This window comes from Malaclemys terrapin, chromosome 1, assembly GCF_027887155.1.
Source record: "Malaclemys terrapin pileata isolate rMalTer1 chromosome 1, rMalTer1.hap1, whole genome shotgun sequence".
In the NCBI taxonomy this organism is placed as follows: domain Eukaryota; kingdom Metazoa; phylum Chordata; order Testudines; family Emydidae; genus Malaclemys; species Malaclemys terrapin.
In genome coordinates, this window is record NC_071505.1 from 273,888,675 (window position 1) to 273,907,798 (window position 19,124).

Below are 19,124 nucleotides of genomic sequence, written 5' to 3' on the forward strand. Positions count from 1 at the left end.
AGGATATCACTCACTTTCTACAAGTGCAGGTAAAGTAGTCAAAGGAAACTGTTCTTTGGATTGGGGATCCAAATTCTTTACTGATCACTGCTGAATTACTAGCCTGATGTGGAGGCTCACAGTTAATGATTCCACTGGAAAAGTTTCTGACTTTTCTAGGAACTGGAGAATGTCCTCTTATCTACTTAAGGCTTTGTACTAGTGCCATCTTTATAGTAATGGAGCATCTTCAAGGTTAATATATTGGCCTAGTGCAGTGGTTCCCAAACTGGGGTTATTCACGAAATGTTACAGGGGGTTCTTGGGGGAAAAAATTCCCTAATGGCGGATAGAGTTGTCCTTAGGGACCCCAGGCAGCACAGGACCAGCAGCCCGGAGCCCCTGGACTTCCAAGGGCTCATAGAATATCAGAGTTGGAAGGGACCTCAAGTGGTCATCTAGTCCAACCCCCTGCTCAAAGCAGGACCAATTCCCAGCTAAATCATCCCAGCCAGGGCTTTGTCAAGCCGGGCCTTAAAAACCTCCAAGGAAGGAGACTCCACCACCTCCCTAGGTAACGCATTCCAGTGTTTCACCACCCTCCTAGTGAAATAGTTTTTCCTGATATCCAGCCTGGACCTCCCCCACTGCAACTTGAGACCATTGCTCCTTGTTCTGTCATCTGCCACCACTGAGAACAGCCGAGCTCCATCCTCTTTGGAACCCCCCTTCAGGTAGTTGAGGGCTGCTATCAAATCTCCCCTCATTCTTCTCTTCTGGAGACTAAACAATCCCAGTTCCCTCAGCCTCTCCTCATAAGTCATGTACTCCAGACCCCTAATCATTTTTGTTGCCCTCCGCTGGACTCTTTCCAATTTTTCCACATCCTTCTTGTAGTGTGGGGCCCAAAACTGGACACAGTATTCCAGATGAGGCCTCACCAATGTCGAATAAAGGGGAACGATCACGTTCCTCGATCTGCTGGCAATGCCCCTACTTATACAGCCCAAAATGCCGTTAGCCTTCTTGGCAACAAGAGCACACTGTTGACTCATATCCAGCTTCTCGTCCACTGTGACCCCTAGGTCCTTTTCTGCAGAACTGCTACCTAGCCATTCGGTCCCTAGTCTGTAGCAGTGCATGGGATTCTTCCGTCCTAAGTGCAGGACTCTGCACTTGTCCTTGTTGAACCTCATCAGGTTTTTTCCGGCCCAATCCTCTAATTTGTCTAGGTCCCTCTGTATCCGATCCCTACCCTCTAGTGTATCTACCATGCCTCCTAGTTTAGTGTCATCTGCAAACTTGCTGAGAGTGCAGTCCACACCATCCTCCAGATCATTAATAAAGATATTAAACAAAACCGGCCCAGGACCGACCCTTGGGGCACTCCGCTTGAAACAGGCTGCCAACTAGACATGGAGCCATTGATCACTACCCGTTGAGCCCGACGATCTAGCCAGCTTTCTATCCACCTTACAGTCCATTCATCCAGCCCCTACTTCTTTAACTTGGCGGCAAGAATACTGTGGGAGACCGTATCAAAAGCTTTGCTAAAGTCAAGGAATAACACATCCACTGCTTTCCCCTCATCCACAGAGCCAGTTATCTCATCATAGAAGGCAATTAGGTTAGTCAGGCACGACTTCCCCTTCGTGAATCCATGCTGACTGTTCCTGATCACTTTCCTCTCCTCTAAATGCTTCATAATTGATTCCTTGAGGACCTGCTCCATGATTTTTCCAGGGAGTGAGGTGAGGCTGATTGGCCTGTAGTTCCCCGGATCCTCCTCCTTCCCTTTTTTAAAGATGGGCACTACATTAGCCTTTTTCCAGTCATCCGGGACCTCCCCCGATCGCCATGAGTTTTCAAAAATAATGGCTAATGGCTCTGCAATCTCACCCGCCAACTCCTTTAGCACCCTCGGATGCAGCGCATCCAGCCCCATGGACTTGTGCACGTCCAGTTTTTCTAAATAGTCCCGAACCACTTCTTTCTCCACAGAGGGTTGGTCACCTTCTCCCCATGCTGTACTGCCCAGTGCAGCAATCTGGGAGCTGACCTTGTGCGTGAAGACAGAGGCAAAAAAATCATTGAGTACATTAGCTTTTTCCACATCCTCGGTCACTAGGTTGCCTCCCTCATTCAGTAAGGGGCCCACACTTTCCTTGATTTTCTTCTTGTTGCTAACATACCTGAGGAAACCCTTCTTGTTACTCTTAACATCTCTTGCTAACTGCAACTCCAAGTGTTAAGCAGTTCCAAGGGCTAAGCAGTTCAAAGCAAGCATATCTATCACACTGAGGAGATTTAAACTTCAAGACTCCTTATAAGAAATGGAAAGGGAGATGGATATTTTTTGCTGTTTTTAAAATTAAATAGGCAGCTAATCTTGTTCTTCATAATAATTTTAAAAACAAGTTTAAGCTTTGTTGTAACGTGTGTTGTTTGCCAGGACTGCTCAAGACCTGAATGCTTGTGTAGGAAGAACTCTTTGAGTTGGCTTCTTAAATACCTTCATGCTGTTTCATATCTGATACTCCTTGATGAAACATAGGAGCCTTGTCTTATAACAGGCTTATTCAAAGTGATAAGCTATGAAAGTGAGATCTTGGAAGAATGTTGCCCTTTTCATAATGTAATAAAAATACTGTAATGATAAATAGTAATTTATAATAAATAGTGTGTAATAAGCATGTCCTAAAAACAAATTTTATATTTCCAAGATCACTGCTTTTATAGTTTATACTCAGGTAAAAGAGAAAATCCCTGGAAATATTCATTTTTAAGAGGGGGTTCGCGAGACTTGACATTTTAGTGAAAGGGGTTCACAGGTTGTTAAAGTTTGGGAACCACTGGCCTAGTGAGATCCCCGGAGGACTATGAGGAGTCTGAGGTCTTGCTATACTCACATGGTACATTTTTCTTCACATTAATCCTTTTTGTCAGGAGGGGAATAATGAGTAAGATGCAAGGGCACCAAATCATTGATGGCATCCACTGAAGTCAGAATTGTACTCACATACATAAGGGGTGAATTTGTCTCAGACCTCTCTTACTTGGAATGCTAATGAAATTCTAGTTGTAAGAGTGGGAGGAGGGGAGAGAGATGGGTGAAATAAGATCCATGCCTACCTTGAATGGGGGGGAATTTTTTGATACAATTCTTTTCAGGAACTATCTTGAATCCTCACCTTCCAATTTTTCATGTAAGAAGATGAATTTTAATCAGCGTCTTGATATAATGGATTCATTATAAAATAAATTCATCTTTTGGTCTGTCTGGCATGCCTAGTTAGCTTACTCTACAACAGGGGTCGGAACCTCTGGCACACAGCTCGCCAGGGTAAGCACTGGCCGTGGTTCGCCGCTCCAGGCCAATGGGGGCTGCGGGCCAAGGGATGTGCTGGTCGCGGCATCCCGCTGCCCCCATTAGCCTGGAGCGGTGAATCGCAGCCAGTGGGAGCCGCGATCGGTCAAACCCTCCGGACGCAGCAGATAAACAAACTGGCTCGGCCCGCCAGGGTGCTTATCCTGGTGAGCCGCGTGCCAGAGGTTGCCAACCCCTGCTCTACAACTTCAATAAAGTTTGGCTATACAGTACCATTATTATGTAATGAACAGTGGACAGGGTGGGATCTATCATTCCCTTGCAAAATTTATGACTTGGAATGCAGCGAATGCATTAGCCATTCAGGAGATCAATTAAAGGTAAGGTAAGGCTTAAAAGAAGCACACACATGCTAGCAGTGGTAGAGAGCTGAAAGTAGCATGACATATTTGCATCTTTGGTCAAAAGGACAAAAATAAATGTTCTGTTTTTCACTAGCAATGTGTATATTTAATATCTAGTGTAAGGTACGAAAGCACAAAATTTCAAAGACTGAGGAAGAAACAGTGGACATAAGACTGAGGAGATACAGTATGAAACTTCAAGTAGAATGAGCTACTCTTAAACCCTTATAAAAGGAGAGGTTTCAGTGTTTATCTGTTTTGGAAATCAAATCCTGAATTTATTTCCACATGCTCAAAATAAATAGTTTAAAGTTTTAGATGTTTACTTATTTAAATAGTGCTGTCGTGCTCATATGACACTTGTATTTAAAATACTATAGGCATTTTCTGTTCCAGTGGGACATATGATTTTTCTATTGATTTATACAATGCTTAAAGGAAGATTGGTTCCGTTTGAAGGAACGGAGAGTAATATTACTTGAATTTCAAACACTGGCTACCAATTTCAAAATACTGAGTGGAAAAATTGAGGGAACTTTTTTGAGGGAAGAATTGAGAGAATCCCCAGTAAGGAAATATTTCTGTATATATTCCTTGTAAAGAGTTGAAAACTATTAACAATGTATCTAGGTATGTTGGACTGTATCAGGGGTCTCAAACTCAAATGATCACGAGAGCCACATGAGGACTAGAACAGTGGTCCGAGGGCCACATTACTGACACCTCCCCCCCGCCGCCCTTGGGGGGCCCCCCCCACTCCAACCCTTCCATGAGGCCCCGCCCTGCCCCTACCCCTTCCCTGCCCCCATTCCAATCCCTTCCCCAAAATCCCGACCCCAACTCTGGCCCCTCCCTGCCCCCAGGGAGTGCAGGAGGGGTGTGGGGTGCAGCAGGGGGTCAGGGCAGGGGTGAGGGGTGCAGGAGGAGGCTCAGGGCAGTGGGTTGGGGTGTGGGATGCAGGAGGGGTGAGGGGTGCAGCAGGGGGTCAGGGCAGGGGATCAGGGTGCAGCAGGGGGCTCAGGGCAGTGGGTTGGGTGCAGGAGGGGTGCGAGGTGCATCAGGCAGCCCAGGGAAGGAGGTTGGGATCCAGGAGGGGTGTGGGGTGCGACAGGGGGCTCAGAGCAGTGGGTTGGGGTGCAGGAGGAGTGTGGCAGGGGGTTGGGGTGCAGCAAGGGGCTCAGGGCAGGGGGTTCGACTGCAGGAGGGGTTCGGGGGGCGGGCTCTGGCCCGGCGCACACTGGGGGCAGGGCAGGCTCCCTGCCTGTCTGCCCTGCCCCGTGCCGCTCCGCTCCACCCCCCCCACCCCCCCCGCCGCTCTGGGATGTGTATTGCTGTTGCTTCAGGCACCGCCCCCAGCATTTGCCATTGGCCGGGAACGGGGAACCGCGGCCAATGGGAGCTGCTGAGGATGGTGCCTGAAGCAACATCAACACACACACCAATGTGCCCCCACTTCCTGGCGCGGGGGCAGGGCAGGCAGGCAGGGAGCCTGCCGTGCCCCTGGTGTGCGTCGGGCCGGAGCCGCTCTAGGTAAATGCTGGGGGAGCCGCGGAGAGCTCACGGGCTGCAGAAAATTACCTCGCGTACCTCCTTAAATAGTTTGAGAGAGAACCCAATGTCTACTCAACCAGCCAAGTAGTCACCTGTTCTATGTATTCTTTTCCTCCCTAATAATCCCTTTTGCCTGTTGACTTCCTTCTCTTACTGTCTGTGTACTTTATGGTGTCTATTTAGATTAAAAGCTCTGAGGAAGGAACATGCCTTACTTTGTCCACTCAAAATAAGCTAGCTGCTTTACATGTGTTTCCAGAGGCAAATCATGTAATACTGTTGTCTGATTTATATATTACACAGCAATTACTGTCTGACTATGCTCAGAGTTGCATTAAAATCAAAATGCATCAGTCATTTCTAAAGTGAGCTAAAATAAGTATTTCATGACAATTAAAATTTCTAGCTTCCCTGTTTAAAATGTTTCTTTCCCCTTCCCCTTTGCATTGTAGAAGTACTCCGCTCTGCTTTTGGAAATAGACTGTATTATCTTCGTATGTAGAACCTCACTATGTGCGAATGTGCATTGGTAGTATAATGAATACATATATCTCTGGCTACGTCTTCACTACCCGCCTGAATCGGCAGGTAGAAATAGATCTCTCGGGAATCGAATTATCGCGTCTCGCCGGGACGCAACAGTCGATCCCCGAATTGACGCTTGTACTCCACCAGCGCAGGTAGGAGTAAGCGCCGTCGAGAGGGGAGCCGCAGAGATCGATTTGCCGCCGTCCTCACAGCAGGGTAAGTCAGCTCGGATACATCAAATTTGCGTATCTTAAATCGACCCTTCCTCCCTCCCTTCCCTCCCCCCCCCCCCCCCCCCCCCGTAGTGATGACGTAGCCTCTGTGTAACAGTTCTTGTCCACAACTGAGAAGCAGTTTTGTCAAGACCTGAATGGAAACATATCCATTTGAAGCCGGGGGAAAGCTAGAGTTGCCTGGTGTCTGGTTTTTGACCGGAATGCCCCGTCAAAAAAGGGACTCTGGCAGCTCTGGTCGGCTCTGCCGACTGGGTTGTTAAAAGTCCCTGCCTGCCCTAGGTCTGTGCAGCAACTGAAAGTGTCACCAGTTCCCTGCCCTCGCCCCAAGTACTGACTCTGCAGCTCCCATTGGCTGGGAACCATAACCAACGGGAGCTGCAGGGGATGGTGCCTGAGTACGTGAAGGCAGTGCACACCATGCAGAGCTGCCTGGCTGCCCATATGCCTAGGGGCCGCAGGAACCTGGCGGCCGCTTCCTTGGCGCTGCAATAAGTGCCACCAGGTCCCTGCACCCTAACCCACTGGCCCAGCCTGGAGCCCCTTCTTGCACCCCAAAACCCTCATCCCTGCCCAAACCCTCATCCCAGAGAACCCACACCCCCAGTCCCTGGGCTTTTTTCTCTGCGTTTGGATTTTCATGCTGCACCTTGGTGTTTCTTTAACAAGTCCTGCATTTTAGGTTTTCTGTCTGTCAGTCCAAACTGACAGTACAACAAAGTAGAAGTTGATGGCAAACATTTCTTGATACTTGTTCTGATTTGTATTTGTTTCTGTTGATTTGTACCACAGATACAGGAATTTGGCCAGTATGATATAAAAGGAGACTTGCATATTGATAAATCTGTATTTTATATAATGAGTAGAAGAGTAAGATTGTACAAAAAACAAGAAGAAGGCTTCAGAACCAATACCTAACACAGTCATCCTTCACCACTCTCCTGTTGGTTGGTTCTCCTCAAACAACCTTACCTTTCCACCCCTCAACATAAATTACACCAAATTACTGTAATGTGTCATTAAATCATTTTAACCAATTCTGTATTTAGGCCTTTATCTGGCTATTAGCAAAGAATGCAGCACAATTAGTAATAAGCAGCAATACTTTGAGTACTGACCAGAGCGTGTTTGGGGGTTTTGTATAGCAGGTTTCTGTAGTTTCAGACTTCCAAAGGACTTGAATGCTCACTATGTGGAATTGTATTTTGAAGAGTTATATATCTGCACCACAGGCAGCAAGCAGAAAATTACACTGAATAACTTCAGTCAGGTTGCCAATAGGGTTATTAGATGAGTTGGATGAAGGTTTTTTGGTGACTAGTGCATTTGCCGAAAAATGCATTGGGGGGGGGGGGGGGGGGCTTGATGCTTCCTGGGGGTGCCCAGGGTTGTGAGGCACTTTGCTACCACCTGCTCTTAGCATGAAGAAGCCTTGTCCGTTCCGGCTACGGGTCACCTCCTGGACTTCACAGGCAATGCAAGCACTCCCCTCTCAGACTATGCAGGCTCCGCAAGTTAGTAATTGGCACACTCCAGCCCCTGAATCCTCCGAGTATCCCCCTGGAGTGTCCAGCCCCTGGTCCACTGGACGCTCACAGAATTCACAGACCCGCCACTCTCAACGGAACAGTACCCCCAGCTTACCAGCTTCACCCCAGGATTACTGCTCTGCCTAATTCGCAGCACTTAGATTTGTTAATAGTGAAAATGGGTAGTTCTTTAATGAACAAAGAATAGAGATTTTAGAAGTACTTTCTAGAGCCTAGATTTAACTAACGAGACATTTTACTGTGTCATGAAGTTTTAGCTCACCCAAAGTCTTTCTCCCAAAATGTAATAGCCAAGCTGGCTGTGATCCTCTGTTCATAAGACAGCTTGGCAGCTTGTCCCCTAGGTGAAGGATATCGTGTGACTCCTTGCATTGTCCTGATACACCAGACTAATTTTTTGATCTTAGTCATAAACAGGACACCCTTCCTGCTGTGTGTTCTTCCTTCAGATTTTGTGATCTCTTGTCAGCTTTGCAATCTTGATCAGCTGGTGGCTCCTTTGCAAGTAGACTTGCATTGTAAGACACACAATACACAATAACCAGCCAGGGTGATAAGTATCTACTACCGCCTGCCTGACCAGAACCTGTTTACCATCTCCAGGTGACCTATCTTAACTAACAGACTTTAAGAATGTTGTTTGCAATATTGTAGTCCCAAGTTTCCGAGCCTCACAGAGCTCGGTGAAGCTCAAAAGCTTGTCTTTTACACCCCTAGAAATTGTCCACTAAAAGATATTGCTACACCCACCTTGTCTCTCTTATACTTTAAGAACACAGTATAGATACATAACTTTTTAAAAATAATATCCTTACATACATTTTCCAGTTATGATGACCAGTGGGGTGAGGGCTCTCAATAAAAACCTTACATGCTACCCTTTGGCTAACAATTTTTTTTTGCTTTGAGAAATTGGAAAAAAAAAAAATTAGTTTGGGTTCTAAATGAACCAAACTTTCTTCAGATTTTTGTGGTTAGCTATGAAATAAGTAGAATTGAGCAAAATTATTATTTTTTTTTTATTAGCATGCAGATTCAAATTTGAAATGAAGCTGTAGCTTGTAAATGGTAAAGTGGCTTTCCTTATTACTGCATAATTTATATAAGATTCATTTAGATAAGTCTGATTTACTAAATTCTATCTTCTGTTGCACCAGTGTAACTGAGTAGACTTTAGCCCAGGAGTGGGCAAATTATGGCCCATGGGCTACATCTGGCCCATCAGACCTTTAAATCCATCCCTCAAGGTCCTGTCGGCGAGCAGGGTCGGGGGCTTGCCCCACTCTGCATGTGCTGTGTCTCTATGCGGCTCCCGGGAAGCAGCCGGCATGTCAACCCTCCAGCTCCTATGCGTAGGGGCAGCCAGGTGGGTCCGCATGCTGCCCCTGTCCCAAGCCCCACCCCGACAGCTTCCATTGGCCGGGAACCATGACCAATGGGAGCTGCGGGCGTGGTGCCTGTGGACAGGGCAGTACGCAGAGCTGCCTGGCCGCGCCTCCGCTTCGGAGATGGAGCAGGGACATGCCACTGCTTCCAGGAGCAGCTTGAGGTAAGCGCCACCCGGAGCTTGCACCCCTGAGCCACCCCCCTGCACCCCAGCCCTGCCCTTTGAACCCCTTGATCCCAGCCCAGAGCCCCTTCCTGTACCCATACCCCTCATCCATGGCCCCACACCAGAGCCCTCACCCTTTCTCACCCGAAGCCCTCACCCTTTCCCACCCACCTACCCCCAATTTTGAGCATTCATGGCCCTGAGGCCAAAATTTCCATACCCAGATGTGGCCCTGAGGCCAAAAAGTTTGCCCATGCCTGCTTTAGCCCTAGGTTGTAAAATGTCTTCACTTGCTTCTGTGCAGCAGACTATGAATATGAACATAATCAAAAGAATTTCACATCTTCACCAGTTATTCTTTTGAAAGTTTTCTAGCTTCAGCAGATCATATGGATTCATTCCTTGTTTCATTATACTGGCACTCTCTCTTGTTTTTTAATTATTTTGTGAATTTTTAATTTGTCAGAGGTTGAAAACCTCATAAAAAGACTCTCATAAGTGTTATGTAAATATGATTCTGATGCCATTATTTCCCCAATCAGTAGATGTCAGAAATCTTTCTCTGTTCCTGTTAACTGTAAACAGAACATGTATTGTTTGTTTTTTAAGATAAAAATGTGGCTGTTCAAATCCTATGTAGCCTGTGTGGTTCCAGTGCCAAATCAGGAAACACTTGGCTTTTGAAGCACCAATGGTTACTGTCTAGAAGCCTCGTGTTGGACTGGAGTATGATATAATGAACTCAGTTCGTCTGAGGAAATGTCGTGAAATTACTCCCAGCTTCTGTAGTGGGAGAAACTTTCTGTACTTTTATTCATAGCATAAATCTATTAAGTACCCCCTATTCATTAAAAACATTGTCATTTACTTCAGTGTACCTTGAGAATGCCTCAGCTATTCAACTGGGATCCAAACCCAAAGGTACCACTCTTTGAATGTTGATGTATGGTGTTCTTTCTGCTTCCTATGTATTTTCAAAATAGGTCTGTGACAAGGTGGGTTATCCCACATAATACATAGTCTCTCTAATATTGTGGGACTGACGTAGCTACAACATTACTAGTATGTCAGATATATTTTGTATGCAAAGTTAAAGCTCTGTGTGTATGTGTGATTTAATTTAGAGCTGAGTGGCCTCTACTAGCAACAGAAGGTGTTCAATACATTAAACCTGACTGAGTATTACTATGTTGTAAGTCTCTTACATATCGTAAGAATAGTGGACTTCTGTTTTGCTTTTTTAAATAAACTGGGACAGTTTGCCTTTGATGTTTAAATTCCCTTTAGAAGCTTTATGAAGTTAGAAATCAACTTAATAAGGCATTACAGTTTCCCTATATATTTCACGGTGAAATCTAAAAACCTATTTAGCTGTTTTTATGCCAATATGTAGCAAGTATGAATTTGTGCTTTTAGAAATCTTGTAAATAACCTGCTTGTAGTTTAATTTTTGGAGGAAACTGGAAACCTTTTCTGATTTTGTACTGTATTTTGCTTTGGGGTCCATGCTTCCACTCAGTGAATGCAGTTGTGAATACTGAAGGGAGAATAGTCTACTAGGACTCTTTTTTTTTTTTTTTTTTTTTTTTTTTTTTTTTGTCGCTTGTATTTTTGAAGAGAAGATCCAATGTTGCCATGGAGTTACTTGTGCCATTCTAGGCACAAACATAAAAATGGTTTTCCTTTGTGCTGTTTTCTTTGCTGCAGCATGCATCATTTATCAAAACTGGTAGTCCTCCAAAGTCTAAACTTTATCAGCTCTGCCACTTTAAAAATGACAAGCAAAACTGTTATATACTTGATGATATTAATGCTAGACACCTATGCTAAAACTTTCACAAACACTACTTGAACTTGTTTGCAAGTTCTGCCAGTAAGTTTTAACATGTATTTTTCCCCACCATATTTGTCTTTAAAATGATCATATGCTTTCATCTAATACCATAATGGGTAGTTAAACTAGGATAAGTAAGGATTCCAGCATGAAAGCATATTTGTAAAGCACAGAGAGATTCCTAACTTTTACTTAAATAAATAGATTAAAGTACCTATCTAAAGCTCTTGAGAACTTCTCCATTTAAAAGTCCACTATACAAAATACAAATCATCTATCAATCTATCGTGTGTGTACACACACACACACACACACACACACCTTTTATAATTTCTGCTAGGGTGACCAGATCACCCAAGTCAAATATCGGGACGCGGGGGTGGGGGGTGTGTGACGCGGGGGCGGGGGCGTGGCCAAAAAAAAAAACACACCTTCCTCCGCAAGCGCTGGAGGGAGGCCCAGGAGACTCAGAGGAAGCGCGGGCCTGGGGTGAGTAAGAGTCCGGCCTGGTCCCGAGCAGGCAGGACTCAGTTGGGTGGTAGGGCGAGGAGGGGGGCGGCCCGCGGTGCCAGGCGGCGGCTGTTCTCCCCCCCCCCGGCCAGCGGGACTCGGGAGCAGCCGCTGCTGCAGCTCCCACTGCCGCGGGGGGAGGAAGCGGCCATGGCGCTTGGCAGCTGCGGCTCTGGCGCCCCCGAACCCCCTGAGCCGGGGCCTGCTGCGGGGACCCAGTAGCGCGCACGCTGCGCCCAGCCCAGCCCCTGGCCAGTTGCATCTGGGCTGCTGCCCAGCTGGTGCTATCGCGCGGCGCCCCCGGAGTGGGGGCAGCAGGCCCCAGCCCCCCCCCCCCCCCCCCCCGTCCCGCAGGGGAACGAACGGGGCTGGGCTGCCGATGCCTCCACCCCGGGGCCGCCGCACGATAGCACCAGCTGGGCAGCAGCCCAGACGCTGGCCAGGGGCTGGGCGCAGCGTACGCGCTGCTGGGTCCCTGCAGCAGGCCCGGGGGGTTCGGGGGCGCCAGAGCCGCAGCTGCCGAGCGCCATGGCCGCTTCCTCCCCCTGCGGCAGTGGGAGCTGCAGCAGCGGCTGCTCCCGAGTCCCACTGCCCGGGGGGGTGGGAAGGGGGGGGAGAACAGCCGCCGCCTGGCCCCGCGGGCCGCCCCCCTCCTCTCCCTACCGCCCGACTGAGTCCTGCCTGCTGTGGACCAGGCCGGACTCTTACTCACCCTGGCCCCGCGCTTCCCCTGAGTCTCGCTTCCCCTGAGTCTCCCGGGCCTCCCTCCAGCGCTTGCGGAGGGGGGAGGAATGGTGAGCCTGGGGAAGAGGCGGGGATTCAGGGAGGGAGCCAATCGGGGGAGGAGGGGTCAGGGCGGGGGAGGGGGAGCGCGAGCGCTTCCGGGCTCCAGGCTCTGGAGCATTTCCTTGTTTGTCCAGTGTCCCGACCGCACGTCGGTCGGGACGCGGGACAAACAAGGAAATATCGGGACAGTCCCGATAAAATCGGGACGTCTGGTCACCCTAATTTCTGCACAAAAAAGGTATTTACCCTCCATTCCAAAAGGCCTGTAATAGCCCCATAACTCTCTCTCTTAACCTGCTTCCACTCTTAAACCCACGAACAAAGATATATTTTGGAGCATGTCCAAAATGTTTAATAAATCTGGCCTCTGGCTAAGGTGGAGCACTGGTGTCAAATGCTCCCATTGGGGAGATTGCAACCACATTCTGTGCTAGCTTTAGTTTCTACAGTATATGGTTTTAAAGTGCAGCCTGCAGATGGTGCATTGTAGTAGCCTACAAGATCCATATCCCATAGGAAGATCATATTTGCCTTGCTAGGTGCAGGAGGGGTGAGACAGTGCTTTTTCACAACAGCTGCTACCTGTGAATCCAGCAGCAGCCTCAGCTCTAATATGAGCTCTAAATTGTAAGTGAAGCCTGCATTACAAGAGGCAGTCACATGTCCTCACAGCAGTCCCCCTGATTAAACTTTTGTAATTTCTTCTGGTTGGCCTTCAGAGCTGCCTCATCTGGGCTGAGCTGCAGCCAGTTCACCTGCTTTCAAGCTGCTGTCTCATGCAGACCTCAGGAGATGCAGAGCTGAGTATCATCAGCATACTGAAAACATCACAGCTCCTCTCTCCTTACTCAAATATTGGCAACTACACCCAGTTTGATGTAGTGGATTAATTAATAAAATATTTATAGACTATTAAAAACCTTTCATATACCAACAGGTTTAAAAGTGCACCTCCCTCCTAGTTTAAAGGTATTTTGCCTATCAAATTCTGGTATATGTTGATCAGATGCAGTATGACCCCCGTACAGTGAAATATGGACATTTAAATTTCACTGTATGCTTTCTGAAGCCTGCACTTGTGGTAATGTGCAGTACAGTATCTTTAAGTTAATCTCTAAACCAACATTTTTCGAAAGTATGAGAGGTCTTTGTTCTCATTGAGGACTACATCTGTGTTATCTTCCACCCATCTTGATCTGTATCTCTCTCTGCTCTTCACATACCAACTGAAGGAATATAGCATCCTCCCCAGTCCTTGATGACAGAGTTTCTGTGCCCACTGCTTTGACATAGCTTCCAGAGATGTATCTTCTGTTCTTAGTCAGACTTCTAACTCCTGAGTCTTGTTTTCCAGACTTTGAAGAATGGCTCTCAGCACTTATCTCCAAATAACCTGTCAATAATTCCAAAGGATAATGATCTTGCATCCAGCTTTATGCAAGTTAGAAAAGCAAATAAATGAAGCAGAATACAGCATGCCTATTCTACATTCTCTAAGAGCTCACAGGGCTTCACTCAAAATAATACTCTTAGGCCTGGTCTACACTACGGGGGCGGGGTGGGGGAGGATCGATCTAAGATATGCAACTTCAGCTATGAGAATAGCATAGCTGAAGTCAACATATCTTAGATCGAATTAAAATTACGTACTTTGCGTCCTCGCGGCACTGGATCGACGGCCGCGGTTCCCCTGTCGACTTTGCTTCCGCCTCTCATGCTGCTGGAGTTCAGCTGTTGACGGGAGAGCGATTGGGGATCGATTTTTATCGCGTGTAGTTTAGATGCGATAAATCAATCCCCGATAGATCGCTACCCGCCGATCTGGCGGGTAGTGTAGACGTACCCTTAGACTGGCTAAGCAAGACTAAAAGTTTTAAACTGAATTTTTATGTGCCTGTTCCTGCACTCATGATGATGGGTGAACATTTTGGGGTTGGTCTGGCACATCTCTCATTGAAGCTCTTACTCCCTATTCCCTTTGGCTTATGTCCCTTTTATTGTTTGGCAGTATTTTGATATGGACTTTGAACACTTTATGTATTACCAGTTTAGACATGAGGTCATTTTTGTATTAGCGCATAGACAATGATCTTTCTCCATTACAACATATCTGAGTAAGTTTATTTTTTCAGTCTGCATTTCTATGCAATTTATCATTGTACCCAATATTCCATGAAGCTCAGTTTCTTGACAAATAGCTTTTCAATTTACTTCCAGTTAACATGTAGTGTTTCAAAGGACTTGCAATTTCATGAGAGACCTTCTCTGATGGGTATCCTTGTTAGAGTAAGGTCTCCTTGATGACCAAGTTCAGCACCATAGATTGACCCTGGAACCAATGCTAGGACATACTTCTAGCCCTGAAAGTTTTGTACTGGTCTATCTACTATTTTCGTTGGTGGACTGAAAAGCACTGCTGACAAGTAATTTGGTAATATTGTCAGTACAGTACTTTTAAGTAACTATTTGGAGTATGAGGAAACATTCCCCTCAAGGAAATCTGAAAGGTCAGTTGAGACCTATTCATAAGTAGTTTCTTTCTGTGGGCTCAAGAGGAGCTACAACAGCCCTATGAAATTAAGCATAGAAAATATTCCATTTCCTTAATAGTTTAGGCATTTCATTTCATTTGTCCATTGTCAGTCATCTTACACTTGGAAACCTATTTAAATTTGAACGTATTTTTGAGAAGATTTATCAATACAAAAAACATAACTTTAACTAATTAGATGAGAAGTGTGATCCTTTAAATTTTTATTCTGATTACTATCTTGCCTAATTGTCATCAACCTCTCCCCCCATCCTCCCCTGCAGCTCCAAATTTTAACAGCTGGTACCTCATGAAACGACAAGAGTTAGATTAATGCTTCATGATCTGAAAGCTTAGATCAGAGTGTCAGAGGGCTTTTACAGTAAACCATAATGTAGAGCAGGGGTCAGCAACCTTTGGCATGTGGCTTGCCAGGGTAAGCACCCTGGCGGGCCGGGCCAGTTTGTTTACCTGCCGCGTCTGCAGGTTTGGCTGATCGTGGCTCCCACTGGCTGCGGTTCGCCATCCCAGGCCAATGGGGGCGTCGGGAAGCCGTGGCCAGCACATCCCTCAGCTGCACCGCTTCCCGCAGCCCCCATTGTCCTGGGACGGCAAACTGCGGCTAGTGGGAGCCGCGATCGGCTGAACCTGCGGATGCGGCAGGTAAGCAAACTGGCCCGGCCTGCCAGGGTGCTTACCCTGGTGAGCCACGTGTCAGAGGTTGCCGACCCCTGATGTAGAGAAACAATTTCAAAGGTGATGAGATACTACTTTTAGTACAGTATTAAACGCTGTAACAGATGGGTCATTCTGAATAGAAATAGGAAGCAAATTCCACAATTAAACATCTCTGTAAGAATACCATTGCCATACATTGCTCATATTGCATTTGAGGCCAAAACATAACTGGGAGCACTCAAAGAAATTAACATACTGAAGGGGGGAAAATTCACTCTAGTTAGTAAAGCTACCAGGTTTTAGTAACTGATGGAAAAAATCAGGATTTTCAGATAAGCACTTGCAACTCTAGTGTAGTTAATTATGTTGTGGCCAATAATGCAAGTTGTGAATGTAGCCCACTAGTTCTATGCACTGATAGGATTAACAGAGTAGCATTTTGAGGGACTACAAAATTCATGTGTATGATCAATATCCCTGAAATGTAGGCATCTTGCACTGTTGCCTTGTGTACGTGAAGGTTTGCACTGTACACCTTGCTCCCAAGGAAATCAAACCCACAATTTCCTCTGTAGCTGTACAAAGCACCACAATTAGACTTTGGAGCTGGTATGCCTGACTTACTGTATAAAGGGTTTGTTAGTAGCTTAATTGTAAGGCTCTAGAAAAATACTTGACATTGTTTACCCATCTGAAATGGTACATACAGGATTCAAGAATGACTAGTTAAGTATTTCAAGGCATGAAGCTGGTGGCACATACTGCAGTAGCTAAACTGTTACTGGCATGAATATTTCTGTTGTCTAAGACTGAAATCTTATTGGGAACATCCTTGGGGCTGTGCTAACAAAGCCTTTTCTGCCAAATCCACTTGAGGATAATGATTTTCTCTGACATTCTATTATTCAGAGTTGAATTCTAATCCATTTTTTAAGGGCCTTGCATGTTGGACATTTGTGGCTTTGGTCTTGAATTTCTGGGTTTTTTTTTTTGTCACCCAGGTTCCTGATGTGATCAGCAGCATAAGGCAAGTGTCCAAAGCAGCCCTGAAAGAGGATGCCAAGCCTGGTAAGGATAGTGAAGATGCCTTCTACAATTCCCAAAAATTTGAGGTTTTGTACTGTGGAAAGGTGACTGTGGCCCATAAGAAAGCCCCCTCCACTCTAATTGATGAGTGCATTGAGAAATTCAGTCTACACGAGCGCCAGCGCCTGAAACTGTTGAGTGAGCAGCGGAGCACAGATTCCAGCTCAGACTTAACCTTGTATGAAGGAGACGTGCCAGCTTCTCCGTCAGATAGTCCATTTGAGGAGTTAGATGGCACGAGCACCACCATCGGGAACACTGGGATCCTTACAATTGGAGGCCAGACCAACCTGGCTGGCACCCGTGTCTCCTTCCCTGAGCGAATTTTGGAGGATTCTGGCTTTGAGCAGCAGGAATTCCGCTCCCGGTGCAGCAGCGTCACTGCAGTTATGCAAAGGAGGGTTCATGATACCAGCCTGAAAACACAGCCACGCAGGAGACATGCAAGTGCACCCAGTCATGTTCAACCCTCAGACTCTGAGAAGAACCGAACAATGTTATTTCAGGTAGGTGATATAGCAGTACCTGCAATTTCATGCATACAATAGAATTAGGAGAGCTTGACTTACACCATTATTGTCATTGCTGCATATTGAAACTTCTTATGCAAACAATTTCTGTTAAGCCAAAAAACATTTGCTTTTCTATTTTGTATTACAATACATGAAACCATACTGGGAAACTCTAAATAATATTGAAAAATTTGTATCCCAGTTATTTTAGGGGAAGCTAAAGTTTAAATCATATAAGTTAGTAAACTTGAAGGGAATATAATTGCTTATCTGTTAATTTGACAATATAAACGTAATATTTAAGAGAACCATGTATTTTGACTTAGAATCTGATGCTTGTGTTCAGACTTCTTTCAAGCCCTTTTGTGGATTGATTTCTCTATCCATAACATTGTTGAACAGAGCAAACAAAATCTCCCTTTTGTGTTATTAAAATGAACAAGCAGTTAAAGCTGTGAAAAATAATGTGCAGTTTGACTCATTCTCTTTTTATGGTAAATTTCAGTGATGCTAAGAAGTTTCTCATTTCCAGAATAGGAATAGTCTGTCTTGCAAAAAGTCTGTTGAAAAATTATACTTCTAAGATCAGCTCAGTAGCTTCATCCCCAAACCCTTTACTCTTTTTTCTCTCCCCTGAAGTTCATTTAAACATTTCAGAGCATATGTGCTAAGGAAACAAGAGAAAATTATTAGAACAGGTGACCCAAAGATCTTTTGCTTTTTAAACTGATAGGCTGCTAAATACTTAGGAATTTTCTTTTCCCCCTATTTTAGAGAACAGACTTGCATTTTCATCCTCTTGAGAAATACTAACGGATGTGAGGAAATATATTGCCATTTAGAAACCCACAGCCCATCACTGGTGGTGAAAAGGTCTTAGCTGAAAAACCCCTCAAGCTCCATAGGAGAGCAAAAAGAACAGGAGTACTTGTGGCACCTTAGAGACTAACAAATTTATTAGAGCATAAGCTTTCGTGGACTACAGCCCACTTCTTCGGATGCATATAGGAGAGCAGATCATGAGAAAGCAGAAGGGAAATTCACTGCAGCGAATAATCTGTTCCTGTTGATGATTAAAAAGAGGCTAAATGTATCACCTTTATTTCAAACAAACAGCAGTAAAGAACTGAAGACCCAAACTGTTGTGTGGGTGTTTTTTAAAATTCAAAAAAAAAAAAAACTCATCTGGATAGTTATTTTTGGTGTAATAAGGCTTGTAACTTATCTTGATTGTTTTAGATCAGTCTAACAGAGCTTTAATTAGGGCTGGCCAAAAACTGGCTGTTGATTGAATAAAACTTTTCATGAACTATCTGCTTCCTGCAATCTTTTTTTGTTTTGTTTATCCCCAAACTGAATATTTTGCCATTTTGTTGAAATTTTCTGCAATTCCCCTCCCTCATTTGCCTTTTTCCATAAGTGCTAAATTCTGCCATCTTCGTTCACTGAGTAAGCTACTATTCAACGTGAGTAGCTAAAGCGAAGATGGCAGAATCTGACCAGTTATTGAACTTCATTTGGTGTATTATTCATTCGTGCCTTATAAAACAGTCTGATTTAAATTTTATTTTCAAGGTTGGACGATTTGAAATTAACCTCATCAGCCCAGACACCAAATCTGTTGTGCTTGAAAAGAATTTTAAAGATATCTCCTCATGTTCTCAGGTATGTATTTATTGGGTAGCTGTGATGGCTTTTTTTTTTTTAAGTCAGTGGGCAGCAGAAAGAGGCAATCAAAGTCTTTGTTGATTATAGAAGATTAAATGAAAACACAATACAGAATATCCTTAAACATAGTGGTTATACATCATATGTCTCTTTTTAAACAATTATACCTTTGTTTTAGTTAACACCCATATAACTAGATTTTGGCTTTCTCTATAGAACCCTAATAAAAACACAGCTATTCTGTGCCCCCTCGTCCCCACCAGAGTACTTTGGAAATGTTAAATATAATCTATATAGAGTGATGTTTGAGGTAATCCTATTTTGAATGAGAAGAACACATGTTACAGTTTAGACGTGATAAACCGCAGTATAGTTTTGGTGACGGCACTGGAGGA

At 45.2% G+C, this 19,124-nt stretch overlaps 1 protein-coding gene across 1 annotated transcript in view; it reads left to right on the plus strand.

Moving 5' to 3' along the window:
* Positions 1 to 19,124, plus strand: part of TBC1D4 (TBC1 domain family member 4) — a 160,425-nt gene that overhangs the window by 75,762 nt on the left and 65,539 nt on the right. The window contains exons 2-3 of the mRNA XM_054013266.1: positions 16,465 to 17,055; positions 18,637 to 18,726. Coding sequence (XP_053869241.1) covers positions 16,465 to 17,055; positions 18,637 to 18,726 — 681 coding nt within the window. The remainder of the gene's footprint in view (positions 1 to 16,464; positions 17,056 to 18,636; positions 18,727 to 19,124) is intronic.